The sequence below is a fragment of the Brachyistius frenatus genome, unplaced genomic scaffold (assembly GCF_029030835.1).
Source record: "Brachyistius frenatus isolate BFR_SWC_R1_liver_20210118 unplaced genomic scaffold, ASM2903083v1 Contig_35, whole genome shotgun sequence".
NCBI lineage: Eukaryota > Metazoa > Chordata > Actinopteri > Embiotocidae > Brachyistius > Brachyistius frenatus.
The window spans coordinates 1527669-1554340 of record NW_027210634.1 but is presented as its reverse complement, the minus strand read 5'-3'; the positions used below and the strand labels follow the sequence as shown (position 1 = coordinate 1554340).

General features: G+C 41.8%; 1 protein-coding gene across 8 annotated transcripts in view; it reads left to right on the top strand.

Annotated features, from left to right (window-relative positions):
- The window catches only part of fcho2 (FCH and mu domain containing endocytic adaptor 2), a 45350-nt gene extending 21525 nt beyond the window's left edge, over positions 1-23825 (top strand). The window contains exons 8-31 of one of the 8 annotated variants that reach the window (XM_069700814.1): positions 1224-1320; positions 5162-5206; positions 5321-5390; positions 5473-5497; positions 5744-5800; positions 6762-6821; positions 7049-7222; positions 9834-9858; positions 10753-10797; positions 11447-11486; positions 11671-11750; positions 13035-13118; positions 14778-15275; positions 15691-15806; positions 15879-16014; positions 16182-16259; positions 16512-16571; positions 17047-17158; positions 18823-18978; positions 19738-19870; positions 21588-21787; positions 22765-22829; positions 22956-23120; positions 23211-23825. In XM_069700814.1, coding sequence (XP_069556915.1) covers positions 1224-1320; positions 5162-5206; positions 5321-5390; positions 5473-5497; positions 5744-5800; positions 6762-6821; positions 7049-7222; positions 9834-9858; positions 10753-10797; positions 11447-11486; positions 11671-11750; positions 13035-13118; positions 14778-15275; positions 15691-15806; positions 15879-16014; positions 16182-16259; positions 16512-16571; positions 17047-17158; positions 18823-18978; positions 19738-19870; positions 21588-21787; positions 22765-22829; positions 22956-23120; positions 23211-23233 — 2544 coding nt within the window. In that variant the 3' untranslated portion in view covers positions 23234-23825. The remainder of the gene's footprint in view (positions 1-1223; positions 1321-5161; positions 5207-5320; positions 5391-5472; positions 5498-5743; positions 5801-6761; positions 6822-7048; positions 7223-9833; positions 9859-10752; positions 10798-11446; positions 11487-11670; positions 11751-13034; positions 13119-14777; positions 15276-15690; positions 15807-15878; positions 16015-16181; positions 16260-16511; positions 16572-17046; positions 17159-18822; positions 18979-19737; positions 19871-21587; positions 21788-22764; positions 22830-22955; positions 23121-23210) is intronic. The other 7 variants (XM_069700815.1, XM_069700817.1, XM_069700816.1 and 4 more) reach the window with 7 other exon arrangements.
- Positions 23826-26672: the final 2847 nt, after the last annotated feature.

Here is a 26672-nt window from a genome sequence, read left to right as displayed (position 1 = left end):
CAGTGAGCTGTCTCTTCCTGCACGTCAACCAGTGACTACTGTTTCTGTGAAATGTGTGTACTTGTTCTGATAACTCAAAGCAGTAAAGTCAGATCAGTCATCGAACGACGGGTTTAATGTCGACAATTCCATTTTAGTGAACAAAAAAAGTCAAATTAAAGACCCAGTTTTGTTTCAACATGTAAAAGCTCCTTGATTTTAATATTTCTACGTGAAATAATGGTGTTTTACTTTTTGCCAGAATGAATGCCTTTTTCTTTTTTTTTTTTAACTTTTTGTGTTTCCTTTTCAAAGATCGACTTTACGTTACAGGATTTGAACATCTGAGCACTACGGACCTTTTCCTGTTTGGAAAAAAATTAACATACACATAAAGTAAAAGATTAAAACACTACTGTTTAATAAAAAAATTTAAAAAAATTAAAAAGAAGCAACATTTTGAACACAGCGTTGTCTACTCTAGCTGATTTCACATGGTGCACCTTTCCGTTGTGCTCGGGTACAATATATGCATGTAATAATTGTAATTTATTTATATATATTTCTTATGAAATAACACACCTGCGATCACCGGAATAACATTCAACAGCTGAGTAGGGAGAAATACCAGTCTGTGGCAAAATTTTAAAAGTTGGGATCCGGTTGGGATCACAGCATGAAAAACCGCACTACAACGTTTATTAAGTGTTGGTGAGTTTGAATGTGAGTGTGCTGCCACAGCTAAGCGATCGCAGTTCATCTCACCTGGTTAAACACTTCGGTCAAACGATAGTACTGGCAGTCAGTATGTTTTCTTGAGGAGAACTGGACCCTAGGGTTGAGGTTGTAGGGGGAGTCTCCCATGATGCACCTGAGCACCTCTCCACTGCTCTCCAAACATCTGTATTCCACCACTGCATTAACATTATGTCTTAATGTGGTTGTCTTACTTGTATTATTTTATTTACTTGCTGCATGTTCTGTTTTATGTGTTTGTAATCGTAAAGTGTATTGCTCAGTGACTCTGCACTTGATTGGTTGATTGACTCGAGTAAATGGCCCGAAATGAACTTTTTCAGTAATTAATGAATTGATTATTAATCAACTGTGTAAATTGGTACCCCCAACACAAAATCGACCAAAATTTACCAAGATTTACAAGAGCTTCTTTTTCAATGTGCACACAGTCTTTGAGTTTCAAGTAACCATCAGTAAATATGTTTTATTGTTTTGGAATTTTGTAGGTTCACACTGAATTTGTGAGGAACATCGAGAACACGTCGGTGGAGAGTTTAATACAGAAGCTGGCCGAGAGCAAAGGAACGGGCAAGGAGAGACCAGGTGAGCCACCAGAGGCCTCTAATGTTTAATTCAAGCGGCAACCATCAGTGACGTCACCCGTTGGTTTGTGAACGGCCGTTGGGAAGCCTGGAGTTCAGAGTTTGGCCGGCGCCATCTTGCGATATCGCAACGGTTTGGAGCAGGAAGTGACCGTATTTGGACGAGCTGGGGGGGGGGAGCTAGCAGTGGATCTGGCTCGATCTGATTGGAAACGATACTACGTCCCGCCCACCGATAGCCGTAACCTGACTGCACCACAGGTCTGCCACTCAAACAGGCACGCCCCCACACCCCCCCACCCTAAAACCACATCTTTTTGAGGCTTATTTTCCAAATTAATGACGGCAATACTTACAGATGGACCGCCAGAAAACTAATAAGAAGGAGCGACTTTAGCTAACAACACCAAAATAACTTGTGGAGCAAATTTATTGACTTAGAATTTTCCGAGACAAGTTGAATGGGAGTCTATGGAGCCGGAGGATTTTTGGAGCCGACCCTCTGGTGGCCCTCGGTGGTATTGCAGTTAATTTTCAGAGCCGGAAGCGTCATCCACTTTTATATACGGTCGATGGATTAATTCTAATAATTCACGTTGTCTGCGTGTTGATAAACTGCTTCTGGGCCTGGGGGAGGGGTGTATAGGAGAGGGGCAATTAGAAGTAGGAGAGGGGGCCATCAGAGTCAATCATAGTAATCTGCTGTAAAGGTAGACAGGCTCGGCATTCCGGTAAGCATGTGACACACGGGGGGGGGGGGGGCCTTTGCTGCGCTCACAGACTAAGCAGCCATAACCAACTTCTTTCTAGGAGGTCAGAGCTCAACAATGATTCTTGTGTAAACTTTGCCATGCCACAATAATCAAGGGAATACTCCTCATACCCCCCCCCCCGCCCCACCCCTCCCCCTCACCTCCCTCTTCCTCCACACACACATTCCCCCTACACGCTCGCACACCTCGTTCATTGACAGCTACTCTTGAATCTTGACTTTTAGCTCTGTCAAACTTTTTGATTCGTCCGTGCAGCCTGATGCATGCGAGCGGTTTTAAAACCCTCGGCGGTAAATATTGCTTCACTCGTCTGGTCTCGTCTCGTCTGGTCTCCTCCTCCCCCCCCCTCCCCCTCCTTCGTACATGTACTACATTACCTCAGGTCACAGGCACACAGGGTCCACCTCTGCTGTGTTTGTGTGTACACACACGGTGACCCCCGTGTCCAGACGCTGCGTCCGAAAAGTGGTGGCCCTCATTTGTTTGGACAGCAGAATTAATTGAGGCTAAAAAAAAAAAAAAACGGTTAGAAAATTCCTTCTCGTATCAAGCTGTTCATTAGGGATTGCGCAGCAGCCCCGGCGCTGTCAGAAAAATAACCTGTCCATCCCCTGATGAAATAGCTGAACGGATGGCCGGTCCGGGGCCTTTAGAGAGAGAGAGAGGTTGAATAAACTTTCTATTGCGGAAACAATCCCAAAGTGACACGCTGCGAGGCGGGGGGGTTCGGAGTGTTCAACGATATCCAGCTGAGCTGTCAACTGGCGGTGGGCCAGACACGCAAACCCCCCCCCCCCTCGCCTCCCTTCCCCCCCACTGCCTCCTCCACACCCCATCCCCCCCGCCCCCTCTCCCACTCCCAGTGCCATGTGAAGCATATGCAATTTAAAAAAAAAAACATTCTCCACTCATGCGTGACTGCATGGTTCCCTCACAGAGAGCAGAAAGAAAGGAAACATCTTCCCCTATATAAACAAAGTCGTCTGTCTGTTTAGGAGATGTTTAAACAGTTCCTAATGTCTGTCCAGATTTAGGTAATATTCATGTGTCTGGTGTTTGGACTTTTTCCGCAGTTGGTGTGCATAAATATTGTCAGATGCAATCGCGAGGATGCTTGCGGCGAAGAGTTTTTCCCGCTCTGCCTGGGTCTTACGTAGGTTTCCTGCTTGCATTTGTTAAACATCCCAGAGCTTGAAATAAAGAATTCAATGTGTAATTTTCCAGTAATTTCACCCTTTTTTTTTGTTTTTTTTGGGGAACATTTCTTTTTTTTTTTCTTTTAAACTTTTGTTTGAAAATTGTCACAGTAATGAAAGATGATGTCATATGACTCTTCTTACGGGCGGGGGGAAGGGGGGAACAGTGAAATGACAGTTGCCTTCTCACTTCCTGCCATGAGAGAAACGTCTTGAACGAGCGTGCCAATATAGTTGTTGTGTTTTTTGACTGGTGTGAAAACTCGCATACGAAAAAAAAAAAGAAAAAAAAAAAGGAAACGCGACAGTCATTCGTGCTGCCATTGTTTATTTTCCAGCAGTGAAGAGGCCTGATATTGCACAGTAGAGTAGATCGGTCATTGGTGTACTTTATCCACTTCACTTGGCGTGATGCATGCCTCTCGTGACTCGCCGCTTGCCTGCGCTTCACTTTCAGCACTGCACACGCCAAACAATGCGTCAATTCTGCTCGTGACCGGCGTCCTCTGGGGAAGGCGGCGTTGGGCCGCTGCTACTGTATACGTTCTGAGTTCAAATATCATTAGCTTTGTTGTTCTGAGGTCAAGGCATGTTAGTGTATCGGAAATATCGCCAGAGGCTCCTGCCCCATCCCTCTCTCTCTCTCTCTCTCTCTCTCTCTCTCTCTCTCTCACAGTCACATAACTACATAAGTGCCACATTAACAATGTTGGGAGTCTAGAAACAAAATGCACTGCACAGATTTATAATTAAACATATGGATTACACTCATGAAAATGCTCTCAGTCCGTTTAATTATACAGCTAATGAATCAGTCTTTCCTAATAGATGTTAAGTAGACACACACACACACACACACACACACACACACACACACACACACACACACACACACACACACACACACACACACACACACACACACACGCACACACGAAAAGCCCAATCTCCTGGATTTGCCTGATTGACACATACACACATTGCATGTCTTGCCTCTGGTTTTTGCTACAGCTTTTAGTGTGTGTGCGTGTGCGTGTGCGTGTGTGTTTTCGTGCTCCGACCCCCTTTTGAGAAGCTTCAACAAATGTTTCCGGAGGGACACTTGAAGCGTGACAATCGAAGTGCAGGGCCCTCGGCGGTAAATGTGCATAATTGATGAGCGTTAAATTAAGTGTAAACTTTGTTGTTTTTCGCCGTTTCCTTCACAAACGTGTCCGTGGCGACCAAAAAGGAAATGTTATTTTTTTTTGTCCCCGTGAATTCGCCGGCTGGTTGTGCTCAGAATGACATTGGGGTCATTACGAGGAATAGATATAAGAATTTGTATGGGGGGGGGGGGTGTGTGTGTGTGTGTGTGTGTGTGTGTGTGTGTGTGTGTGTGTGTGTGTGTGTGTGTGTGTGTGTGTGTGTGTGCGCGCGCGTGGAGGACTCGGCGGCATAGAGCCGTGCTTTGTGTACCCAGCAGGGACTGTTACATCTCTGAGAGGGCCACCAGTCGCACAGTTGACTCCGCTCTTGACCCTGTCTGCCCTCTGGGAACCAGCCCCAGCCCCGTACACACACACACACACACACACACACACACACACACACACACACACACACACACACACACACACACACACACACACACACACACAAACACGTACACACAGGACAAACACACACTCTGGCAAACACACAACATGCAGTCTGGTGTGTGTGTGTGTGTGTGTGTGTGTGTGTGTGTGTGTGTGTGTGTGTGTGTGTGTGTGTGTGTGTGTGTGTGTGTGATTATTGCATGATGCACATTCACATTCGCATTCACAGCAGTGGGCCATTGACCCTTTCTGTGCCAAATGAACCTAAATGATTATTTCTTTTGTCTCATTAGGACCCATCGAGTTCGAGGAGTGCAACGCCGCCATCGCCACTGAAGGTGAGTCGTTTGCCCGAAACGTTTTAACAGATCCGATTTAAATGGCGTCAAATCTAAAATATGAGAACAGTCTGTTGTTAACATCCTTTTTGTGTGCGTGTGGGTTTTTTTTAGGTGCCAAACCCAGAAAGAGAAAACCATTCGGCATCCCAGGTCGCAGGAAAGACAAGGACACAGACTCCACGTGAGTGAACACTTCCTGTATTCACATATTTTTGTTTCACAAAAATTCAACCTCATCACTATGTCATCGTCTTGTCTTCCAGCGAGTCGACAGAAGTTGAAGCTGCTGTGAGTACGACTTCCTCCTTCTTCTGTTCGCTTTATTTCAGTGTGTTATTTTTGGTTTCCAACAGCAGGAGGTGGAAAAGATCCTTGTTTCGTTTTAGTCTGCTCTGTATTTTAGTGCTTTAGGAACATGTGACTCGGTCTCTCGCTCTCTTGCTCTCTTGTCTCTTGCCCTCTTGTTTGTTTTAGTGGAACGGCTCATTCACTCATTCATTCATTCATTCATTTTCTCTCCATTTGTGCTTGTAGAACACCGCCAATGGCGCTCCCCCCGGATATTTTGGCTCCATAGACATCCAGAATGCTGTAAGCAAACTAATACCCACCCACTCACACACACACACACACACACACACACACACACACACACACACACACACACACACACACACACACACACACACACACACACACACACACACACACACACACACACACACGTAGTAAATATTCATATCCAGGAGTAAAATATGCTGTATTTCATTTTAGATATATCAATTTGGAAAAAACTAAATAACATTTTCATATTTTTATACAGACTAGAGCACAACAAAAATATGTTCTTTATACCATATTGTTATTAATGTTTCCCTTCGAAGTGGCATTTATGAATATTCAATGTGAAATGATGGGGATCGATTTCAAGCGCTCCCTGTTTGATTTCGTAGGGTAAATAGCTATAAGTTATGTGATCACCACTGTGATTTAGGTTCATGCACGTGTGTTTGTGTGTTTCCACTGTGTTTCCGTTTGCATTTGTAGTGTAGTTACAGATACTGTACAGATGTGATCATTTCCTTTTTTCCTCAGAAATAGAATATCAGAATTGAAAAATGAACGTTATGTCTGTTAATTGATTAGTTGAAGAACAAGTTAGCTTTGATGAGGTTTAAGACAAATTTAGTAAACAAAATCTAAAAGATTGAGTTTTAAAGATTTTGTTCAAATTTTGCATAAGGTGGAAGACAAAAAAGAAATATTAGTCAACACTTCATTTTTGTCTTATTTTGAAATGTTTAATAGAAAATCTATATTAGTTAAATTGAGCAGTTTCTTGTCTAAAATGTGATTGAAATACAATTTCAGAATTAAATTTAAAAAAAAATTGTTTTACCACTATGTTCAAAATTGTGAAAAAAAAAATAAAGTTTAGAATTTTGTATTTAATTTTAAATTGGATTCGACACAGAGTAGATTTCTTTTAACCGTGTTGATTGGAAATAGATTTTGAATTCAACTTTTTTTTTTTTTGCTTGTGTTTTTGCAGAACGTTCCTCAAGTTGATGCCGAGGGTTTCTGTATCAGACCAGAAGCGAATGAAAACGATATCCTTTTCCGCGCGTCTCCACACTGTTCGCACTTCGTCCAGCCCTGCGAGACACCAAGGATTTGTCGCTGTTTGTTTTTCTCTGTTCGCACCCGTCTGCAGTCTGAAGCCAGGGATAAATTAAAAAAAAAAAAAAAAAAAAAACCTGTACATGATCTCTTTATCTTTCTGCTCTGGGATTTGTTGCCTTTCCTCTTCCTTAACTTTTGTTTTTCCTCCGCTCACATGCCAAAGAGAATTCCTTCTACTCGTCCAGCGACTCGGAGGACGAAGACGAGCCCAAGAAGTTCCACGTGCAGATCAAGCCCGTCCAGCCGAACAACGGCACGCACCAGCACCGAGCCAACATCGACGAGCTCAAGGCCTCCATCGGAAACATCATCCTGTCGCCCTCGACCTCGGTACTGAAAAACACACCAAACACTGAAAACCTGTTGCGGCGGAAGTCTTCCTCACCGACACTAGAGGGCAACAGGAGAATATCTAACTTAATTTATCAGCACACGTTCTCCACGGCTTCCTCCTTCTCTGAGCTCATTTTATTTACATTAGAAAGCCTCATGTTATGTCCAATTTATTTTGCTATGCCACATTGGTCTCTGATTCATTAAGGTTCCTGTTCACACACATTTCATGTTTTAGTTTTTACTCGGGGTTCAGTTTCATGTCAAACAACCTTGGGATCACTTTTTCTTCCTGTGTGTGTGTGTGTGTGTGTGTGTGTGTGTGTGTGTGTGTGTGTGTGCGCGTGTGTGTGTGTGTGTGTGTGTGTGTGTGTGTGAAGAAGAAAAAAAAATAATAATTCAGAAACAATTTCAGAGTTAAGTGTCTGATGTTGGCTTTTACTGCAGACTCGCACGCACGCACACACACACACACACACACACACACACACACACACACACACACACACACACACACACACACACACACACACACACACACACACGCACTCAGCTCTCCCTGCAGGCACTTTAGGAAATATTTTGCGGCAATGGCTTCACACACGCACACGCACACGCACGCACACGCATCCAGAGCCCAGTCTGATCCGTGACCTCAGTCATGGAGCTCCTCATTCAGCTCCTTGTCCCTCACCATCACTCAATCTCTGAATCACTCTCTGCTGCTCTATGAAAATAGCCACTGCCATTAAAATTTAAAACCACTACTGCTCGTGTGCAAACATGCGTCGTGCGTGTGTTGTTAGTGCTGCTGCTGCTGCTGTTGTTGTTGTTGTGGAAGCGGCTGAGAGGGCATGCTCGGTGTCGCGGAGGGGGCCGAGCGGGTTTCACCCGCCTCGCTCTCCGGCTGCACATTAAACGAGTGTCACGGCACCTTTCTCTCTCTCTCTCTCTCTCTCGCTCATCCTCCCTTTCTCTCCACGCTGGCCACCGTCACCGCTCACTGTTTGTGTCGTACCTCACTCCTCTCTTTTTTCTTTTTTTTTTTTCTTTGTTTGCTTCAACACTTTGGCTTTTTATTGGAGCCCACTTGTCGGAGACAGGACTCTGCTGTGGTTATTTATGAATACTTTATGGGGGTAGTTGCCTAGCTTCTACAAATGTTTTCTTTTTTCCACCCGAGGAATTAATGATAAAGATAAGTTGCAAGTTTATAGAGGAGGGGCTTTTTCTTTTCAATTTAATTAAATGAGTTTTTTGGGGGAAAAAAAAGTTCTTATTTCAAACTTTTACTTTGTTCATTGCAGTTTGGTTCTCATCTTGATTTAAAAAAAAAAAAAAAAAAAAACCAGACCTTTGTTGGTGTTTATTTGCATTTAAACAGCAGCAGTCACGAGATTATATTTTCCTTCCTCTCTTTCTGTTCCAGTTTTATTATTTTGCTCCCTTTGACTGCTTTATGTCCACAGAAAAAGTTTTGAATTAGAGTTAAAACGTACATCCGAGGTGATGACGACAGTTGCATCATCTGGTGTGAATTATTGAGAGATTTCTTCTATTTTTTTTTTTTTTGTTCTTCCTCAGTGCTCATTTTTCTGTCTTTTTCATTTCTCCTCCTGTTTGCTTCCCCCTCCACGGTGTTCCTTTTATTGAAATAGCATTGGAAGTCGTGTGTGTGCGTGTGTGCGTGCGCGCGTGTGCGTGTGTGTGTGTGTGTGTGTGTGTGTGTGTGTGTGTTGTGTGTGGCCAGCAAGAGCCGTAATTGAACCCATTTGCCGCTTAGCGCCTGTGGGACTAAACCCCGGCCTCGCAGCTCTACGGTGGTTAAACGCTTTTTGCTGTGTTCCTTAAACCCATTTTTGTTTCTTTTACTCCCCCCCCCCTTCTCATCCCTTGACGACCCCCCCTCTCCCCTTTCCTCCTCCTCCTCCCTCCTAACCTTTCTTCTTGTTAGAAATAAGTTCTTCATCGAAACCGATGCTCTTTAGTTTCTGTCGGCCCGGCGGTCCCTCGAGAGTCTATCACTCATATCTGGTGTTACGCAGCGGGATGCGGCAGATTTATGTCCGGAGGAAAAAAAAAAAAAAAAAAGGTCTCTGTGAAGGAAGTTGGTGAAGTGTTGAGGGCACGCTGTCTGTTTCTTTCTATGGGCTTACGTACACTGCTGAATTTTTCACCCTAGGTTTGATGTCTGGTATGTGTGAATGGAGAGTAATCCTGTGATTTAATGTCTTTAACTCTGAAGTGGAAAATTCCCGCTGTCATTCAGAATAATTCATAATTACAGGTTGTTGTTTTTTTATATATGTATTTGGAATTGTATCAAAAATGAGGGTTACACGTTCAAATTATGTAAAAATGGAAGAAGTTTAAGCTTCTAAAAGTTGCACAGTTTCCCCCAAAAGTGGATCTACGACCCCTTAAATAGTGCTTTTCACTTTATGAAAAAAATTTCAAAGTGTCCTGCGAACGATCACTTCATTCCTGCGCTTCTTCTTATGATTTTTAGTCCACAAAGTAAACAAAACTGGCGAGCAACAAGTTGAAACTTCATGGCGGTGGGTCGTGTACATCTTTGATTAATTAAATGTCTTGTTTTTGCTTACAGGGGCAGATGCGGAGGAACCAGTCCAGTGAGTATTTTTTATTTTTTTCCTGACCTCTGTATCTCTTACGAGGAGCGGAGAGGTCGACCGTACGACTTCTCCACTGACGTTTTTCTTGGCCCGACTTGTTTTTAAAGAGGTTGTGTTTTAAAAAAGGAAAAATCCAGAAACCCAGCCAAAACCAACACATCCCCCAGAAAAAGTAAATAACTGTTCTTTTCTATCAATGTGAGCTTGAGGGATAATTCTCCTCCCCCTCAGTGGTACTAATAAGATTAATTACTAAATTAGCTGTTTATATTTTCATATGTCAGAAATTATCTGGCACGGTTTTGTGAGTTTTGCTGTGTTTGTATTCCCAAAGGTGCTTGTAGAAAAAATAAGTATCGCGCTTAATGCATGTTTGAAAAAAAGCTCAAAAGCCCTGACTGTTAATCCAGGAACTTCTTGCAGCTGAAACGTTGTTATAGTGAAGAGTTAGATATAGTCCCCTCAGCCCGACCGGTCGAGGCCAATGGCCACCCACTTTTTAGCCCGGTTCTGTCGGAGGTTTCTTCCTTTTAAAAGAGAGTTTTCTTTCCCGCTGTCGGAGGTTTCATTCTGCTAAAAGGATGTTTTTACTTCCCTCCATCTGAGGTTTCATCCTGTTAAAAGAGAGTTTTTCCTTCCCCCTGTCAGGTTTCTTCCTGTTAAAAGAGGTTTTTCCTCCCTTAGAGGACAGTTTTTTCTTCCCAGTTTACGTGGGAATATTTGAATTGCTGGGTTCCTTTGTATAATGCTGTAAAGCTCTAATGTAAGGAATTCAATGTGTTAAGTGCCTTGAAATAACCTGTGTTGTCATTTGGTGCTATATATAAAATTGAATTGAATAGATCAATTTGCAGCATGGCATTGATAGATGTATACTCTACGTATGCTCAGGGCTCACAGGAGTGTCTACATTAAGCTCTAAGGCTCGGGGTCGCGGTGAGTATGTTTTCACTGCAACAGTTAGCCTACAGTGCTACCTTCCCCTCACAGGAGCCTTTCACAGCAGCTTCTGCCTCCGGCTAACTTTACTGACAGGGGGTCCTCACACTCAGCAAACTATCTTATTTTCAAGAATTTACTTACATGTATTGTTTTTAAATTCGGGTCCTCTTAGTTGTACCTCATCATCTCTGGTGCTTATGTGCTGCTTCAGGTTGCCTATGTAATACTTTAGACAGGGGTATGAAATAATAAAACGATTTCTGATTTTATTTCTTGTTACAAAATCCCTCCATCCCCTGTTTTAAAGTGCACAACACAGCACAACCCTGTGTGTTAACGCTTTTGCAGTATTTGGGTAAGACATTACTTCATGAATAAAAAATAATAGGCTATAAAAAAAAAAAAAAGTGTCTAACCTAAATCTTACTGCAGATATATTTCTATAACTTTCAATGATTGATGGTGGTTTCAATCAAAGCCTCAGTTTATGTTTGTGGTTTAAGGTGTGATGTACTTTTTCCTCAGTCACGTTAAAAACCTTGGGTTGGGTTTTTATTTGTATTTTTTACTTCCTGTGAATGTGTGTCTGCCGTCGTCACTCTGCGAAGGTCTGAATATCCTGTTTGTGTTCCTCCTATTGTAGGTGATGAACTAGGAAAACCCAGAGTGCCAACATCATATGAGTGAGTATAAAACATGAAAACTTTTCTTTGTAAATCATCTGCTCAGTGTCGGTTATTATAAATGCATTTAAACTTTATAAATTTCCTCTTGTCTGTGTTCATATGTTACTCTCAATATCAAATTGAGCTTCTTTTAGCTTGAAATTCAATAAAGCTTGATTTTTTTAATTTTTTTCTCTGACAGGCTGACGAACAACGACCTTCTGTCTCTGGACCCGTTCAGCCCGACAGTAGGATCCTCCTCCTCTGTGTCATCATCGACAGGTAACACAGAAAGCCTAATTAAAGCTTAGCATCATCTTTATCCCCGTGCATCATACAGTGTAAATCAACAAAAAAAGAACAGTAAAACAATAATTCCTTAAGATTTCAGGCCTGTTTGGAATCATCTTGTTTGCAGTCATAATAGCAATTGAATTAATAAAACAAACTTCTCATGATTTTAATAATAAAATGTGCCAAAAGTAATTTCAACAGCTATAGTAGAAAAAGACAGAACATAAATGGTATAAAAAAAAAATTCTGTCTGATTTCATGAAAATCTGAAGGATTTCTACCTTAAGGTGTTAAAAGTAATGTAATTTTTACTCATTTACCGAGTTGAGTCTGTCATTTTTCTCTTTTTCCTGTTCTCACCATCTCTCGAAGCACTTTTTGCACTTTTTCCCTCCTCTTTCTTTTTCTGAGCCACCCACTCGAAAGCTCTTCCTCTCAGTGAAGTCCCAGATTCAGGAATTGACCCCTGAAGTCAACAATATATTCAACTTCTCCGGCCTTTTTCAATCCCAGTTTGCATTTTGTTTTTGTAAATCGATGTACAGGTCAGAGTTCTTTCTTCTGTGCTTATCTTCTTATTTAAAAAAATATTTCTGGTTCTTTTTGTACTTTTTGTTTTCTGTTCAACTTCTTGTAGTCTCTACAGGTACATTTCCCTAAGATACATTTGTGTTTTTAATGCGTGTAACGTGGATCGAGTGTTTTCTCATGGCTTTACGTGCACAACACCGGTGTTTAAACAGAGTGACATTAGCACTGACCCATCGCCTAGGTTAAGCGTAATCCACAGTTAATTGGCACCTAGTTGAGGGCAGCGGGTCGGCTATAAAGCCCACTGGCACGTATGTTGTCAAACAGTGTCTTGTTACTGTCAGAGGTCTCGGCTTACAAGTCAAAAGAGCATCAAAAAGTGCCCTGATTAGGATACGCTGATGGGAATTAAGTCCCAGCTTTCAGCCTGTTAAATCTCTCCGTGTACAGTGTGGCAGCATTACCAGCTCCAAATGCACACATGACACATTGTGCAAGTCTAAGACGTATTAAAAAGATTAAGATGTAAACATGTATTTTTCTTTTGTTGTTTTAATCTGTTGATTTTGTGTTCATTGATTTTATTTTGAAGTTTTACACACGTTTCAGTTTAATTAACTTGTCTTTTTGTTTTATTACAGTGACATATATATATATATATATATATATTTTTTTATGTTTCAGTGACTTGATGTATTGTTTGTTTGATTTATTTAATTTTTTTGTACCTGTTCCTGTCAGACCTTGCATCTGTCTTCTTTTCAATCCCTCCATCTCCATCTTTTCTGATGAATGACTCTGACGTCTTTCTGCCAGAGGCATCAGGTAAAAATGTGTGTGGCAGTAATTTAAAATGAAAACTTGGACAACATGAGACAAACCATCAACCCGCTGTTTTGCATGGTATATACTTCATGGTTTTGTACATCTTGGAGTGTTCTTTACTTTAAATGCATTTGACTTTATAGTTTAATCATCAGGATGTTCGTCTGTATGCGGTTCTAAAATCAGGGTCATCACTTTGCACATTTATTGCTAATAAGCTGATATCATTTAGATATGCATGATATTTCTGTAAAGATTGAACACGAAAACTGTGCTTACGCAGACTTTGAGTGAGTTTTAAACTTTCCGAGAGCTACAGCCAATACAAAAATGATTCTTGAAGAGAAATATGATTATAGAAAATTAAGTACGAACTAGCTGTATCAGCTGCTAACTGTAAACAGGTTTAACAGACGAACAATGAAAAGGAACATCGTGTAACAATTTAAAATATACCAACTGCATTTTGAAGAATAAACAGGTAAATACATAAAGAATAAAACAAAAAGAAAAAAAATTATACAGTAAAATTACCATAAAACTCGATGACAAGCACCATATTCTTCATGACTACAGTTCCCTCAGAGGGACCACCGACTGGGAGGCTGGATGGTTATTTAAAAATTTAGACACAAGTTTAACTAGCAAACATAATATAATGATCAGAACATAACTATTTTTTAAAGAATATGGCAGTGGTGAGATCCTGTACAGAAGCTGAATTGCAAGATTATGCAGTATATCGTCTCAAGAGGTTCAACTGTCACATGCTTTTTGGGACCAAGAAGTTACGCAATAACTTAATAATTCATGTTTATGCTGATCAGTTACCTTTTTTAATAAGGTGTTATGGCTCCATGTACAAACCTAGAAATGGTGTCCGGAGAAGGAACTCGTGAAAGTTGTCAGATATTTCATGCAGAGCCCCGATCACCTCTCGCTTCAAACGGTAAATGCACAAACGCAAGAAACACAACGCATGTAGGTTTTGAGCATCGCCCGGTGATCTAAAACCGAGTTAAACGACGCCTAAAGCTTGGATCCATTTGGTTTCAGAGGTTGCTGAGACAAGCAAAATTGTGTTACAATCAACCCGTCTAGTTTTTTGAGAAGTCGATCAACAAGTAACTAATTAATAACCGTTTTGATAAGCTAAATTAATATAGTCATTTCTTTGACATTTCATAGATGAAACTTAAAAGAATAACCGTCAGATGAATTGATAATAAAAGACTATTGTGATTGCAGCACTGTTGATTATATAAGGAAATTACTTAAATGCGGCACCTCTATATTACTTTGTCAAACCACATCTGATTAATGTTGTTCAGCCACACTACTTGAAACCAGTATATCTAGTAGTATTTGCTTTCTAATCCACACTGGAATGGGATTATGTGTCTAACATTCAAGTTTTGTTTTTAATTTATGAATAAAGCAATAACAATGTGTTAATTTGATCATTTTAAATCGGCTATTTCTCCCATAAAATCTTAAATTCGAGACAGTTTGAGATGAGAACTTGCTCTTAACTGCTCCAGGGATCTCCAGTAATTTCACTGCTGCTCCAGATGTGCGACTGATAAAGTTGACCTTCTACCCTCTGCTCTGCATTTGTCGTGTTTACCTCCTCCCTGTCAATCACGCCGCCTCCTCCAGCCGAGACGGTGCAGCAGCGGGAGCGCTCTCCTCCCCTGGCCGAGAGCCAGCAATCCAAAGACGTCTCCTCTTTCTCCTCGTCCGCATCCTCTCCCTGGGACTCACCAGAAAACCCTTTCCCGGCCCTCCAGCCCGTACCGGCGAGGGCCCAGAGCGCCCCCATCACCCGGCCCGCCGAGCCGGTCGACCCCATCAAGAGCCCGACCGCTTCCAGCCCTCCGAAGAGCGCCGACGGCTTCTCCTCCGTGTCCTGGTCCCAGAGCCAGTGGATCGCCTTCAGCGATAACTTCGCTCCGCCTCTCCGTCAGGGCTCGGGGTCGTCGGCGAAGGAGCTCCAGAGGGCGCAGCCGGGCTGCGGCAGGTCGAGCCGCCTCCTGTCGGATGAGTCTGCTGACTCGGCTGGTAGCAGAGAGGACGGCAAAACCTGTTTCACTGAGGTCTTCTCTGGGATTACAGATAGGGCGACGCCTGCAGCCCCGTCGAGCAAAATATTCAATGGTAACATTAATACTGATGTTAGAGTCGTGATTTATGCCTGAGGTTTGGAGTATTATTTTTTTACATTTTGGTTTTTTTTTCTTATTTTTTTGTGCATTTATTTTGTATTTGAAATTGACAGTTGTGTTTGTGAATGTTTTCTGTTGGTTTTTTGTTTGTTTATTTTCCTTAACTGACCGCCTGGTTTGCAATGTGTTTGAGTTTCTACTTGTGAAATTTATTTTGGAACATGCTTTACTTGTTTCCTGTCATGATTTTCCATATTTAATGTTTTGCTTTTATGGTTTTTAAACGAGAAGTCCTGATGCATGAGGAGCAACGAATGAGTTCTAACGCGTTTTACACGCATGTTTGTACCTAATTTCCACTTTAACTGTCACCAACAACAAAAACCTGCATGTGTGTCTCCGTGCAGTGCCAGTCCCGAACCGACCCACGACCCCTCTGGCAGCCGGAGCCCTGGTGCCTCCGCCGCGGCCCTCCTCCAGACCCAAACTCCCCACTGGAAAGCTCACAGGAATCAATGAAATTGTGAGTCATTCGAATATCTCTACGGCTTTTATTGCAGTTCAAAGTACCTTCTAATAGCATCCCTTTACTCAGGTACGGCCTTTCAGCCCGCCCAAAACCTCGAACGCCAGCCCTTCTCCTCCCCAGACGGCGCCGCTCGCCCGCGCGGAGAGCTCCTCCTCTTTGTCCTCGAACGCCTCGCTCAGCGCCGGCAACACCCCCACTGTCGGTAGGCCTGTTTAAACAACTTCATCCTCCTTTTTTTTTTTTTCTTTTTTTCCCTTCAGCTCCTCCTCACCGACCTGTCACATACCTTTTATCTCCGCACCACCGTGTGCCGTTCTCTCTTCGCTCCTCTTCCTCCTCCTCCTCCTCCCTCCACTCGTCTCCCTGCAGGAGCCGAGCACACCTTCGCTCTGCCGCTCTCCTCCCCCGAGCCAGAGCTGCTCTCCCTCTCTCCTCTATTTCTTCTCAGTGAGTCTCCCGAACTCGTTTCCACCCCCCACCCTACCTTACCCCACCCCACCAACCCACCCCCCGTCCCCCTGCTTACAAATCTTCACCTCTGCTCTAAACTGCATAAATAAACTCCCCTGAAGTCATCATCATCATCATCATCATCACACGTTTAGAAACTGTGACATCAATCCCTCCTCACGTTTGTTTTTTCTGGGTTTCTGTATCTCCTCCTTTTCCCTCTTTTATGCCTTTTACTTTGGCGTAAAGAGGACGATGTGTTCATAGCGAAGCTGCCTACCTTTGAGAAGCGGTGTGAGACGCCAGCAGGTACGGTTGAAGCTCGGTCTCTCCTCTGTGTGTTTAAAGCGCCGACTAACAGCAGTCTGTTGAAACGGGCTGGATGGATGAACGACCGGAGATCTTGCTTTTGCAGTGGTTGCAGTTCTCCGTCTTTGTGTGCTCTTTATTTTCAGCCCGTTTCTCACTTTCAGCTCCTAACATGACGATGATTTGCTCGTCAAAACAATAAGGCGATGAATGAGTTGACTGGTTTTACTTTTAATATTCTTATTTTGCTGTCTGAGGTTGTTCTCAGTTTTAACTAAAGCAGCCGTAACGCAAAGACCTTATTTCTGTTTATTGAGAAATAACAACACTCCTGACTTTTGAATGGCTGACCTCATGAAATACAATAATAAAATGCATCTTTTGCATGATCAAACCCTCCTGATTCTGATGTTGAGAGTCTGATCCGCAGCCAAGTCAACGCGCCTCTAAACTCTTCTCTCTCTCTCGTTCTCAGGGACGTCTCGCGGCCCCAGCCCTGTGACTCTGGCATCCCAAGATGCTTTGCCCATTGCCGTGGCCTTCACAGAATCGGTTAATGCTTACTTCAAAGGAGCTGATCCCACTAAGTGAGTCTCACATGACCTCCTGCTGCTCAAAGGGCCCCCCCGACATGGACCCGCACGCATGCACATTACTGTCTGTATTTTGTAGTTGAACTGCGACAACATATGACGTTATGAGTCGTACGCGGTCGTTGTAGCGAACCGCACTCGGCGGGCCTTCGGACGGGCGTCGTGCAGCGTGTTATCTCCCCTGCTCGCTCTGCTTGTGTGGAATGTTTTGCATTAGTCTGACACCATTCTTTCAGAGTGGATAACGCACACGGCGCAGATTATAGCGCGGGGCAGAGAAAAAACATACAGCGTTTTATTGGTTAACTGCTGTTAAATTGCTGCTGTGCAGAAGGCTTATTTTTGCAGGGATTAGCAAATGGAACATTTCATAAGCAATGCAGCGAGCGGAGACGCGGTGCGAGGTTGAGACCCACTGTGGGCCAAGACCAGCAAGACCTATAGGCTCAGACCCAGACTGAACATAGACTCCTCTCACCAGTGAAGTTGTTCAGCAGCTTGGATCGACACGAGATTATCGAAGTATACAGATATATAATTACAGACTGGCAAAAGTGGAGATGAACCAAGCACATGGAGGTAAATGCGAATGACTGAACCAGACAACAGGACTACACATGCAATCAGTTAAATTATGACTCATAATTAGACAAATTGTGTCAAATGTAGGTTTGTTTTTTAATAATGAAATAATTGCAATTAAGCAATACTCTCTGGCTCCAGCTTCTCAAACGAGCGTATTTCATATATTTTCCATCTTGTTTATATTGAAGCAGATCTTTGGGTTCTTGGAAGTTGTGATGGGCGTTTTTGGGAAGTTTTCTGGTCTTTTTTGGACATGGAATAATCAAAGAAATTCTATATGTGTCGGAAATAAATACCAGCTCAGGATTTCCATGGCTATTGTAAATGATTGTGGGCTTGCTTTGACGGTAGATTGTACTTGAGGATGCTTTGCAATCCTTTTTGGTGAAGATCCAGTCAACACCGTCAGAGCTGTATCCATCACTGTCACTACTGTTAGCTATAGTAGCTACAATGCTCTTCAGCTTATGATTGGCAAGTGCCGATCGATATATATTGTGATCTAATACTCGGAAGTAATTGGCAAAAATGTCATGTCGTAAATCAGTCCTCACCATATTGTTACTACTGGTTATCCATGAACCTTTCGGACTGTGATGCACACGGAGCAGCGGGGAAGCTATAACCTTTGCGAATAAGTATTTCAAGTTAAGTTGCTTGATCAACATCAGCACCTGAGTTATGTAAAAAAAAAAAATTTTTGACATACCTGAAACTTCTTTCTGTTCCCCAAAAATTGGACATAAAATTGTATGCGCTCTCTGCTCAAGATTTAAGTCTATGGTGAAATTGCAAAAAACACACATATGCCAGTGGTCACAAAAATGCATGTAACTCAGGTGCTGGTGTTGATCAAGTGATGTAACTTGCAATACTTACTCATGAAGGTTATAGCTTCCCCCTGCTCCGTGCACATCACCGTGCTGCGCTTCATTTGTGCACAACAGGAACAGTCTTAGAAACTTTTTTTTCACACCGCGTAATAAATTTGATTCTATGTGGTCTTAAAAAAAAAAGGTCTTAAAAAGGCTTCCATTCAACGTGGTAAATCTTCCGCCTTCTGCACTCCACAGGTGCATCGTGAAGATCACCGGCGACATGACGTTTTCGTTCCCGATGGGCATCATCAAGGTGTTCACCACTAACCCCTCCCCCGCCGTCCTCACCTTCAAACTGAAGAACACCAGCAGGCTGGAGCAGATCCTCCCCAACCAACAGCTCTTATACAGGTGAGCTGTCCAGGAAAGCTCATCACCAAACAGCTCAAATACAAAACAGGCTGTCATTTCATTGCAACTGAGGAACTAAAGCAGAAGCGGATGAGTTGACGACTTGTCAGAGTCGTGGTTAAGAGAAAAGAGGGGATTTGGACCAGAGCGATACGGGCGAGAATGGAGGAAATGTAGTCTGCGTCAGCGAGAGGAAATTCAATTAGTAATCTGACATAAACCTATCATTAAGTTGTCAAGGAAGTATTTTCCAGCAGACTTTTTAACAGCCAGGTTCTTAACAGCCCATGTCTCTTCTAAAGAAAAAAAAAAAAAAAAAACTTCACCTAACAGCTGCTTCATTCAGCACTTTAACGCATCTCCAACCTTTTTAACTTCAGGCAGTAATAACGTACATTTCATCTCACGCACAGTGCAGCTAAGACACTAAATTAGTTTTGTTCTATTTTAAAACTGTGATTTTCTCAAACAGTAATGAACAATGACATCTTTGTCTGTTTTGTTTTGTTTTTTTTATGTTTCTCGCTCTGGTTCCCCTCAGTTATCCCAAGACCACATGGCTGGACTAATTGAATCAAATGGAATTCATGATTTAGTAGCTGGTTGGATATAACAGGGTCATTTTTTCCAAGCTATTGGAGCTTTACACACAAAGCCAAGAGGAGCGATGAATAATTGAGCCTCTGATTATTCCTTGTGTGTGTGTGTGTGTGTGTGTGTGTGTGTGTGTCTTTCTGACTGTTTTTGTCTTTAATGCAGTGATCCTTCCCAAAGTGACTCAAACTCCAAGGACTTCTGGTTCAACATGCAAGCGCTGACGTCCTACCTCAGAAAAGTCTCAGATCAGAACCCGGCAGCTTCCTACTATAACGTAGACGTCCTCAAATACCAGGTCAGTCAGTCAGCCGGCGTCGAGCCCGGAGCACCGTCCAGATAGAATAGTTGAAAGAATGTTTTCTTTTCTTCTTTTTTTTTTTAAACATACTTCCCGAAGTGCTCGAGTCTGAGGAAGCAGCAGTTGGGGAGTGTGAATATGAGGCCGGGGGAGTGAAAAGGGAGGTTTTATACGCAGAAAATAATTCATTTTCAATGGGAAATATTGTACTTTTTATACCCATGTTCCAACATTAAGGAGAAATACTGTCACATTATTTTGTGTTGGAGTCTCATCCTACAGTCCTTTACAGCATTGCATGATAACATTCTTATTATATTCCAGTAGTTTGAACACTGTTTTCTGTGTCTGCAAACACAGTCTCGCAATCTCTCTGGTACCAGATAGGAATACATTTACTACTCTCAAGTCCCGTGGTTAGCCTGGTTTAAACCTTTATCACACCTGCAGTGTGTAGAGCAGGCGTCTCCAACCAGTAGCTGGTTGAGTATGAGTGTGTTGAGTATCAATTTATAACACTATTAATATTAAACTTTATTTGTATAGAACATTTCACACAAGAAATGCAGTTCAAAGAAATGTACATGCAATGTTTCACATTAAAAACAGATATGAAAGAACATAAAAACATGTTAACATGTAATTTAAGTATATATATATATATATAAATATGTGTTATTGTTTGTCTATTTGTTACTGTTCACATAAAAGAAGTTTACTCAGCCGCTTTGGGTGGAGCTCAGCTATGTGAATAAATGTTACAGGGACAATTTAATTTTGTCAAAGTAGCTCTCGGAGTTGAAACATTTGGAGACCCCTGATGTGGACACAAAGCTAAACGTCTCGGGACGCCTTTAAAACGAATTTTTAAAAAAAGCTTGATTTTAAACTTTAAATAGGCTTATTTGCATTGTTGTAGTAGTTTATTTATATTGTATGCAAAAAAAGTAGTATTGTGCAAACTTGAAAATCCACATTGTAATTGTTATGTGGTGTGTTTGCATGACTGTGCGCACATGTCAAGGCGAGTAAGACTCGTCACTACGTACTCGATGATGAGTGATTGTATTATTTAAACAGTCAGTACTGTACATGTTCAAAAAATATCAACCAAAGTGTTTGAGATTGGAAATCCGATCAGACGTTTTATCATTTATGGATGATTTTCACATGTACATTTGTATATAGTTCTTAATAGTATCTCTTGCAAACCTTGAAATGCGGCAGCCTTTGGGCAGGCAGGGGTTAAATATATTGGATTGATCAGTGTGTTTTGCCACGCTGTCATCAAGGATCAGGCCTCATCCCTCCAGTTAGCACACAACTTTACAAACAAACTGAAAGCCGTCCTGCCGGCACGTCATCAGGCACCACGTTTTTAAGCTTCTTTTTAACAAATAACTTTGAGTTTTAGCGGATTGGGAAATATAATGAAAACGCTGAAATATTCGCGAAAGCTCATCGAGGCGTAAAATAAACAAACAATCGAGGAATCCGCCAAGTCAGCTTAACCCGACAGCGTTTTTGTAAACGAGAAGAATTAGCCTTTGTTCGGGGCTTCCGCTTCGGAGCATGCAGGAAGCAACAGGAGCTTTAAATGCCGTTGTGTGCTGTCCATAACTTTACCAAATATACTGGCGATGTCACTTCACTGCTCAAACTCCAAAGCAGCTTTGGTTCAATTTTAAGTTTGGACCTCTTTCCACGTGTTCAGGTGCTGTCTGACGGGATCCACTCCACTCCCCTCAACATGGCCGTGTACTGGAAGTGCACGCCGAGCACGACGGACCTGCGGGTGGACTACCGCTACAACCCGGAGTCCATGGACACGCCTGGCCCGCTCACCAACCTGCAGATCTTAGTGCCCGTGGACGGCGGAGTCACCGGCGTGCAGTCGCTGCCCAACTCCGTATGGTGAGACGCGGTGCTCTCGCAACAAACCCCTCCAACCCCCGTACGACCGTGCAGGTGGATGGTTCCTACCTTCGAATACGACCCGCAGCAGGGTTTTTTTTCTAAACTGGAGATCCCGCTTAGGGTTTAGGCAATAAAAAAAAAAAAAAAAAGACTTGGCTCGAGAAAAGATGATTGTACGTTAAACTCACTGCTTCCTCAATGTAATGCAACCTTCATCGTCACGGCAACAGTAAATGTAGTAAAAAAAAAAATCTCTCGAAGTCTTGCACCCGAGTCCGCTGTCGTACCGAGCCCTCCGCCCGACCTTCATCCCCCTCCACACGAGTGGAAAAAAAAAAACAACTCATGAAATTCACATCATCTGAACTGAGTCACCTCTCCGAGACACCAGATTGTCATTATTTATGCAACCGCTCGAGGTCGCTTAAAGGTCGGCCCACACCAAAGATGTGTGACGCGATGATTTGAAACCGTCTCGTCTAGTTGCTCCGGTGTAAACTGTCAGGTTTTTAAAATGTTGCAGACAAACTGCGAGTAGTTATGTCTCCACCTCGGCGACGCTCTGTCCTTAACTGCTTTATTGTGGCCGATATAAATTTGTGGCGCCACAACGCACGAATGAGGACAGTGATCGTGAGTGACTTGCGACAGTTGCACTTTTAGTGGTGATGAAACGACAAAAACTGACTTTGCTACGAGCCGATTGGCTGTTGAAAGACGTGAAGTGCTTTTCGTTCTAAAACCGCCCACTGGTGACTTTACAAGTTGAGTTTGCAGGCGACACCGTCAGATGGTCTTAGGCTCACACTGCTGCAATAATCGAAAACAGTTTTGGTCTTGAATGTTTGGTCTGAACCGGGTTTCATATTAAAACCGTGGGTCGTAATTAGCTGCACAAGAGACCTGTGTGGTTGCTTTCTCTTTTTAAATGAAATAGACTAACCCTAAAGTGTTATTTCATTCTTTTAATTTAGGAATTCAGAGCAGAATAAGTGTCTTTGGAAGCTGACTGACATCTCAGAAAAATCAGAAAATGAAGGTAAGGGTTTTAATTCTCATAAAAGTCTTTTTTTTTTTTTTTATGAACGTTTTTCTCCAAATCTTACCGTGAGAGCTGGATCGTCTCCCGGCGAGCGATTAATAGCCGTCTGCGTCCGACCTCCAGGCTCTGGGTCTCTGAGGGCCAAGTTCGACCTGTCAAGTGGTCCGTCGAACCCCTCCACTATGGCGGTGCAGTTCATGAGCGACGGGAGCACCCTGTCAGGAGTGGATATGGAGCTGCAGGGGAGCGGGTACAGACTCTCCCTCAACAAGAAGAGGTTTGCCACAGGTACGTAGTGCAGCTCGGTTCTTCTGTGTGCACCTGACACTGATCCGTCTACTGCGTCAACAACTCAAACTGCACCCCTTGTGTCTTCAGGACGTTATATGGCAGATTGCTGAGGCGACCACCCCGCCACTCTGGTTCTCACTTAAAAAAAAAAAAAAAAAAAAAGAAAAGAAAACCATGCTGGACACAAAACTTGCCACCAAGGCCTCCTGAACCTCTGGATCCATCCAAGCACAAGTGTCACAGTTTCAGCCAGGAAGCCAGAATCTCACTACGATAAAAAAAAGAAAAAAAAGAAAACAGCACTGAGTATTGAACACTGTTTAAAAAAAAAAATAATAATAATAATAATAATAATGAAAGAAAACTAAGATGAGCTTTCAGGAAATGTGTAGATATGAAGTCTAATAATGCTTTCTGATCAATCCATTTGTTTTGTATAGTCAGAAACAATTTATGAATTAGCTATAAATCTATTGTATTTGAAATCATAAAAACAAGAGAAAAAAAAAGTGCACTAACAATCTTACAGATGCTCTTTTTTTTTTTTTCCTCATATTCATTTTTCCACCAGCCTTATAAGGAATATAAAACAAAAAGAATCTCTGCGTGGATCTTGAATTGTAAATAATAACACTGAATATTCTGCTCGACCAGCTCTTGACTCTCAGATCAGCTCTGTTTACTGATTTCTTTTTTTTTTTTTTTTCCTCTATTCGATCATGTGCAATGAAGCAATGAAGGTAGAACCTGTCTTAAACAGTACTCGCACACTTATGGCACAAAGCATGATTTTAAAAAATGATATCAAAGTGCTTTAAAAAAAAAAAAAAAAAGAAAGAAAAATGCAAAAAAATAATCTGACCTCAGTGCCTCCTCTTGTACTGTGGAACAACAGGCAACACAAATGTTTTACCCAGATTTAAGCTACATGTCTCCGTGGTGAAATGCATCTTTGATCGTCCACTGCAGTCTGACCAGTGCGGTCTTTTAAAAAAAAAAAAAAAAAAAACATTTTTAAGCCCGTTTTAGTCTTCGTCAAAACTTGTTCTGACTGTAAAACATTGTCAAATATTAGATAAAAAAAATAAAACAAATCAACCAAATTTAAATGGCAGCCTTTTTATATATATATATATATATATATATATATATATATAGATATATATATATATATATATATATATAATACAAAAAAGAAAAAGTGGCATTTAAAAAAAAAAAAAAATTACAAAAATGTGTTATCAATGGAGAAACGTGCCTGAATCTTAACTTTTCTCTATTCCTTTTTATATACTACAGCACAATTAACGGAAAAAAAAAAGCACCAACAAAGTGGCAGTTATGTTTATTTTTGTTTTTTTACTCCTTTTATTTGGATATTGAAGGGAAACCCGTCTCCTCTTTTTTCTTTTTTATCCCCGCTGTCTTCCAGTAACGAGTCCGGTTCGCCTTCCGTGACAACGTTTGAACAACTCTTTTATAACGTTTTTTTTGGGGTCTTTTTCTACTCGAAGCTCGTCGGCCTCTCGTACTCTCACCACGCAGTCGTCGGCGTAAATGAACGGCGGGCCCAATTTAATGATTGAAATGCCTTATCGCAGCCGCTCGACACCGAGTAATCCGGTGTTGCTTCCTGTGGTTAGATATTGCGACAGTACTGCCAATTGCCCTGTGATAGAGTACTAATTTGCCTGTCCTGCCTCGGCTCCGGTGCATGCTGGGATACAACACATCCAGGGTTTCAGCACGTGGACGGGTGGAGAATTGCCACGTTTGACTTCTTTGGTGCTTCGTTCTTGTCTTTTACTAATCGAGGGGTGCTGCTTTAGACGCTGGTTTACTTCTTGATGGAGTATTTTTTTATCTTCTACGGGACTTCTTTTTTTTTTTTTTTAAACAACGTCCTCATCCTGAATTTGGTTGATGTGTTTAAGGATAAATTTCCTGAAAGCTGTGATTGAAAAATTGCTGGAACTTTTCAGGGTGAGGAGTTTCATACACTGTGCATCATGTGGCCAACTGACCTCTCAGATAATTAAGTTTTCATAACGCTTTTTTTTTTTTTAACTTTGTCCTCAGTACTTTAAAACATGACTTATTATAGTTTTTAACTGGTTTACACGTGATTTAGACTCCTAAATCTACTTAAGTGCCACTTAAAAACTCTTAGAAATAGAAGATGTTTTGGATTTCAGACATATTTGGCCAGCGTGAATACATGTAATCATCAGTTTTTGGTGTTTTATATGACTCTTTTAGTACCTGGTTAAAAACTCAAACCGTTAATATTAATTTAGGAGCAGACATTAATCCTAAATGGATTTAACTAACGAGCCAAACGTTTGAAGGCAGTTCAAATGAGTTTACATTAAATCCTCAAATTGTAGCACTGCATATGTGTACAGTGAGAAATCAACACGTCGCTCTGTGTTCTTTCTGAATTAATTATATTGTTGGTTTTGGTCAGACGAGGCATTTAAAAAAAAAAAAAAAAAGAGTACTCAGATTCTGTAATTGTTTTTCAGTATTAGCAAGCTGGTTCTTGCTGTCCCTTAAAAACAAAAAAAAAAACTTCTAAATAAATCTACAGGGCTCCTTTTACGGTCACCGTCTCTACTCACTCTCTTTCTTTCTACTTTTTATTTGTTGTATTAAACAGAGTTTAAAAAGAGCAACATTGTGTAAATGAATCTCATACATTTTTGCCAATATTTCAGCCACTTTTTGTCTATTTTATGATTTCTCATTGTGCCTGTATTAAATGTGTAATATATGAATATATACAAATATATGAAAATGACTACTTTAAGTGTGTTTTCGTGTGATTTCTTTGAGCTTTATCATTGAGTGAGAGTTATTTTTTGTCGTGCTGGTGGCACGACTGTGCAAGGAACTTAGTTTATCTACCACTTTGGTCCACACTGAACTGTCCCATAGCTATTGAGTGGACTGCCATGAGAGTTGGTCCTCAGAGGTGGAGCCACTGATTGATGATTCCCTGACATTTCCTGCAGTTACGCCGTTTCCTCCCATTTAGGGGAACATGAGAAAAAAAAAATGGAGACGACACACGACAACTGAAGAATTGAAAAAGACGAGACAAAAAGATTTTTTTTAGCATTTAGACTTTTTAAAATGTGGGGCACGATGGGACAGCGGTTGTTATGCTGAAAAAAAAAATTGAGATTAAAAATACAAAACTAGGCCTTACTAACAACCACATCTGAAAACAAGATATAAACAAAAAGTCCTAATTTCCTTTTCTCTAAAAACAAAAAAAACAAAACCACCAATACAAATACAGAAGTTGTAAAGGGCACTCTAACTTACTCATCATCCACAAAACGGTGAAACCAGGTCAAGCAGACTAAACAGAGCGAAGAGAGTGAACTCTTTTTATTGAGGGCCACAGACGATGATTGGCCAAACCGAAAGTCCAAGGGAACCAATGAGCAGCCAAGGCCCGACTACGCAGGTGGAAACCAATCATGTCGTTAAGCAGCTTTGATAGAAATCAGGTGCGGGGAGAAAAAGAAACGAGGAGGGAAG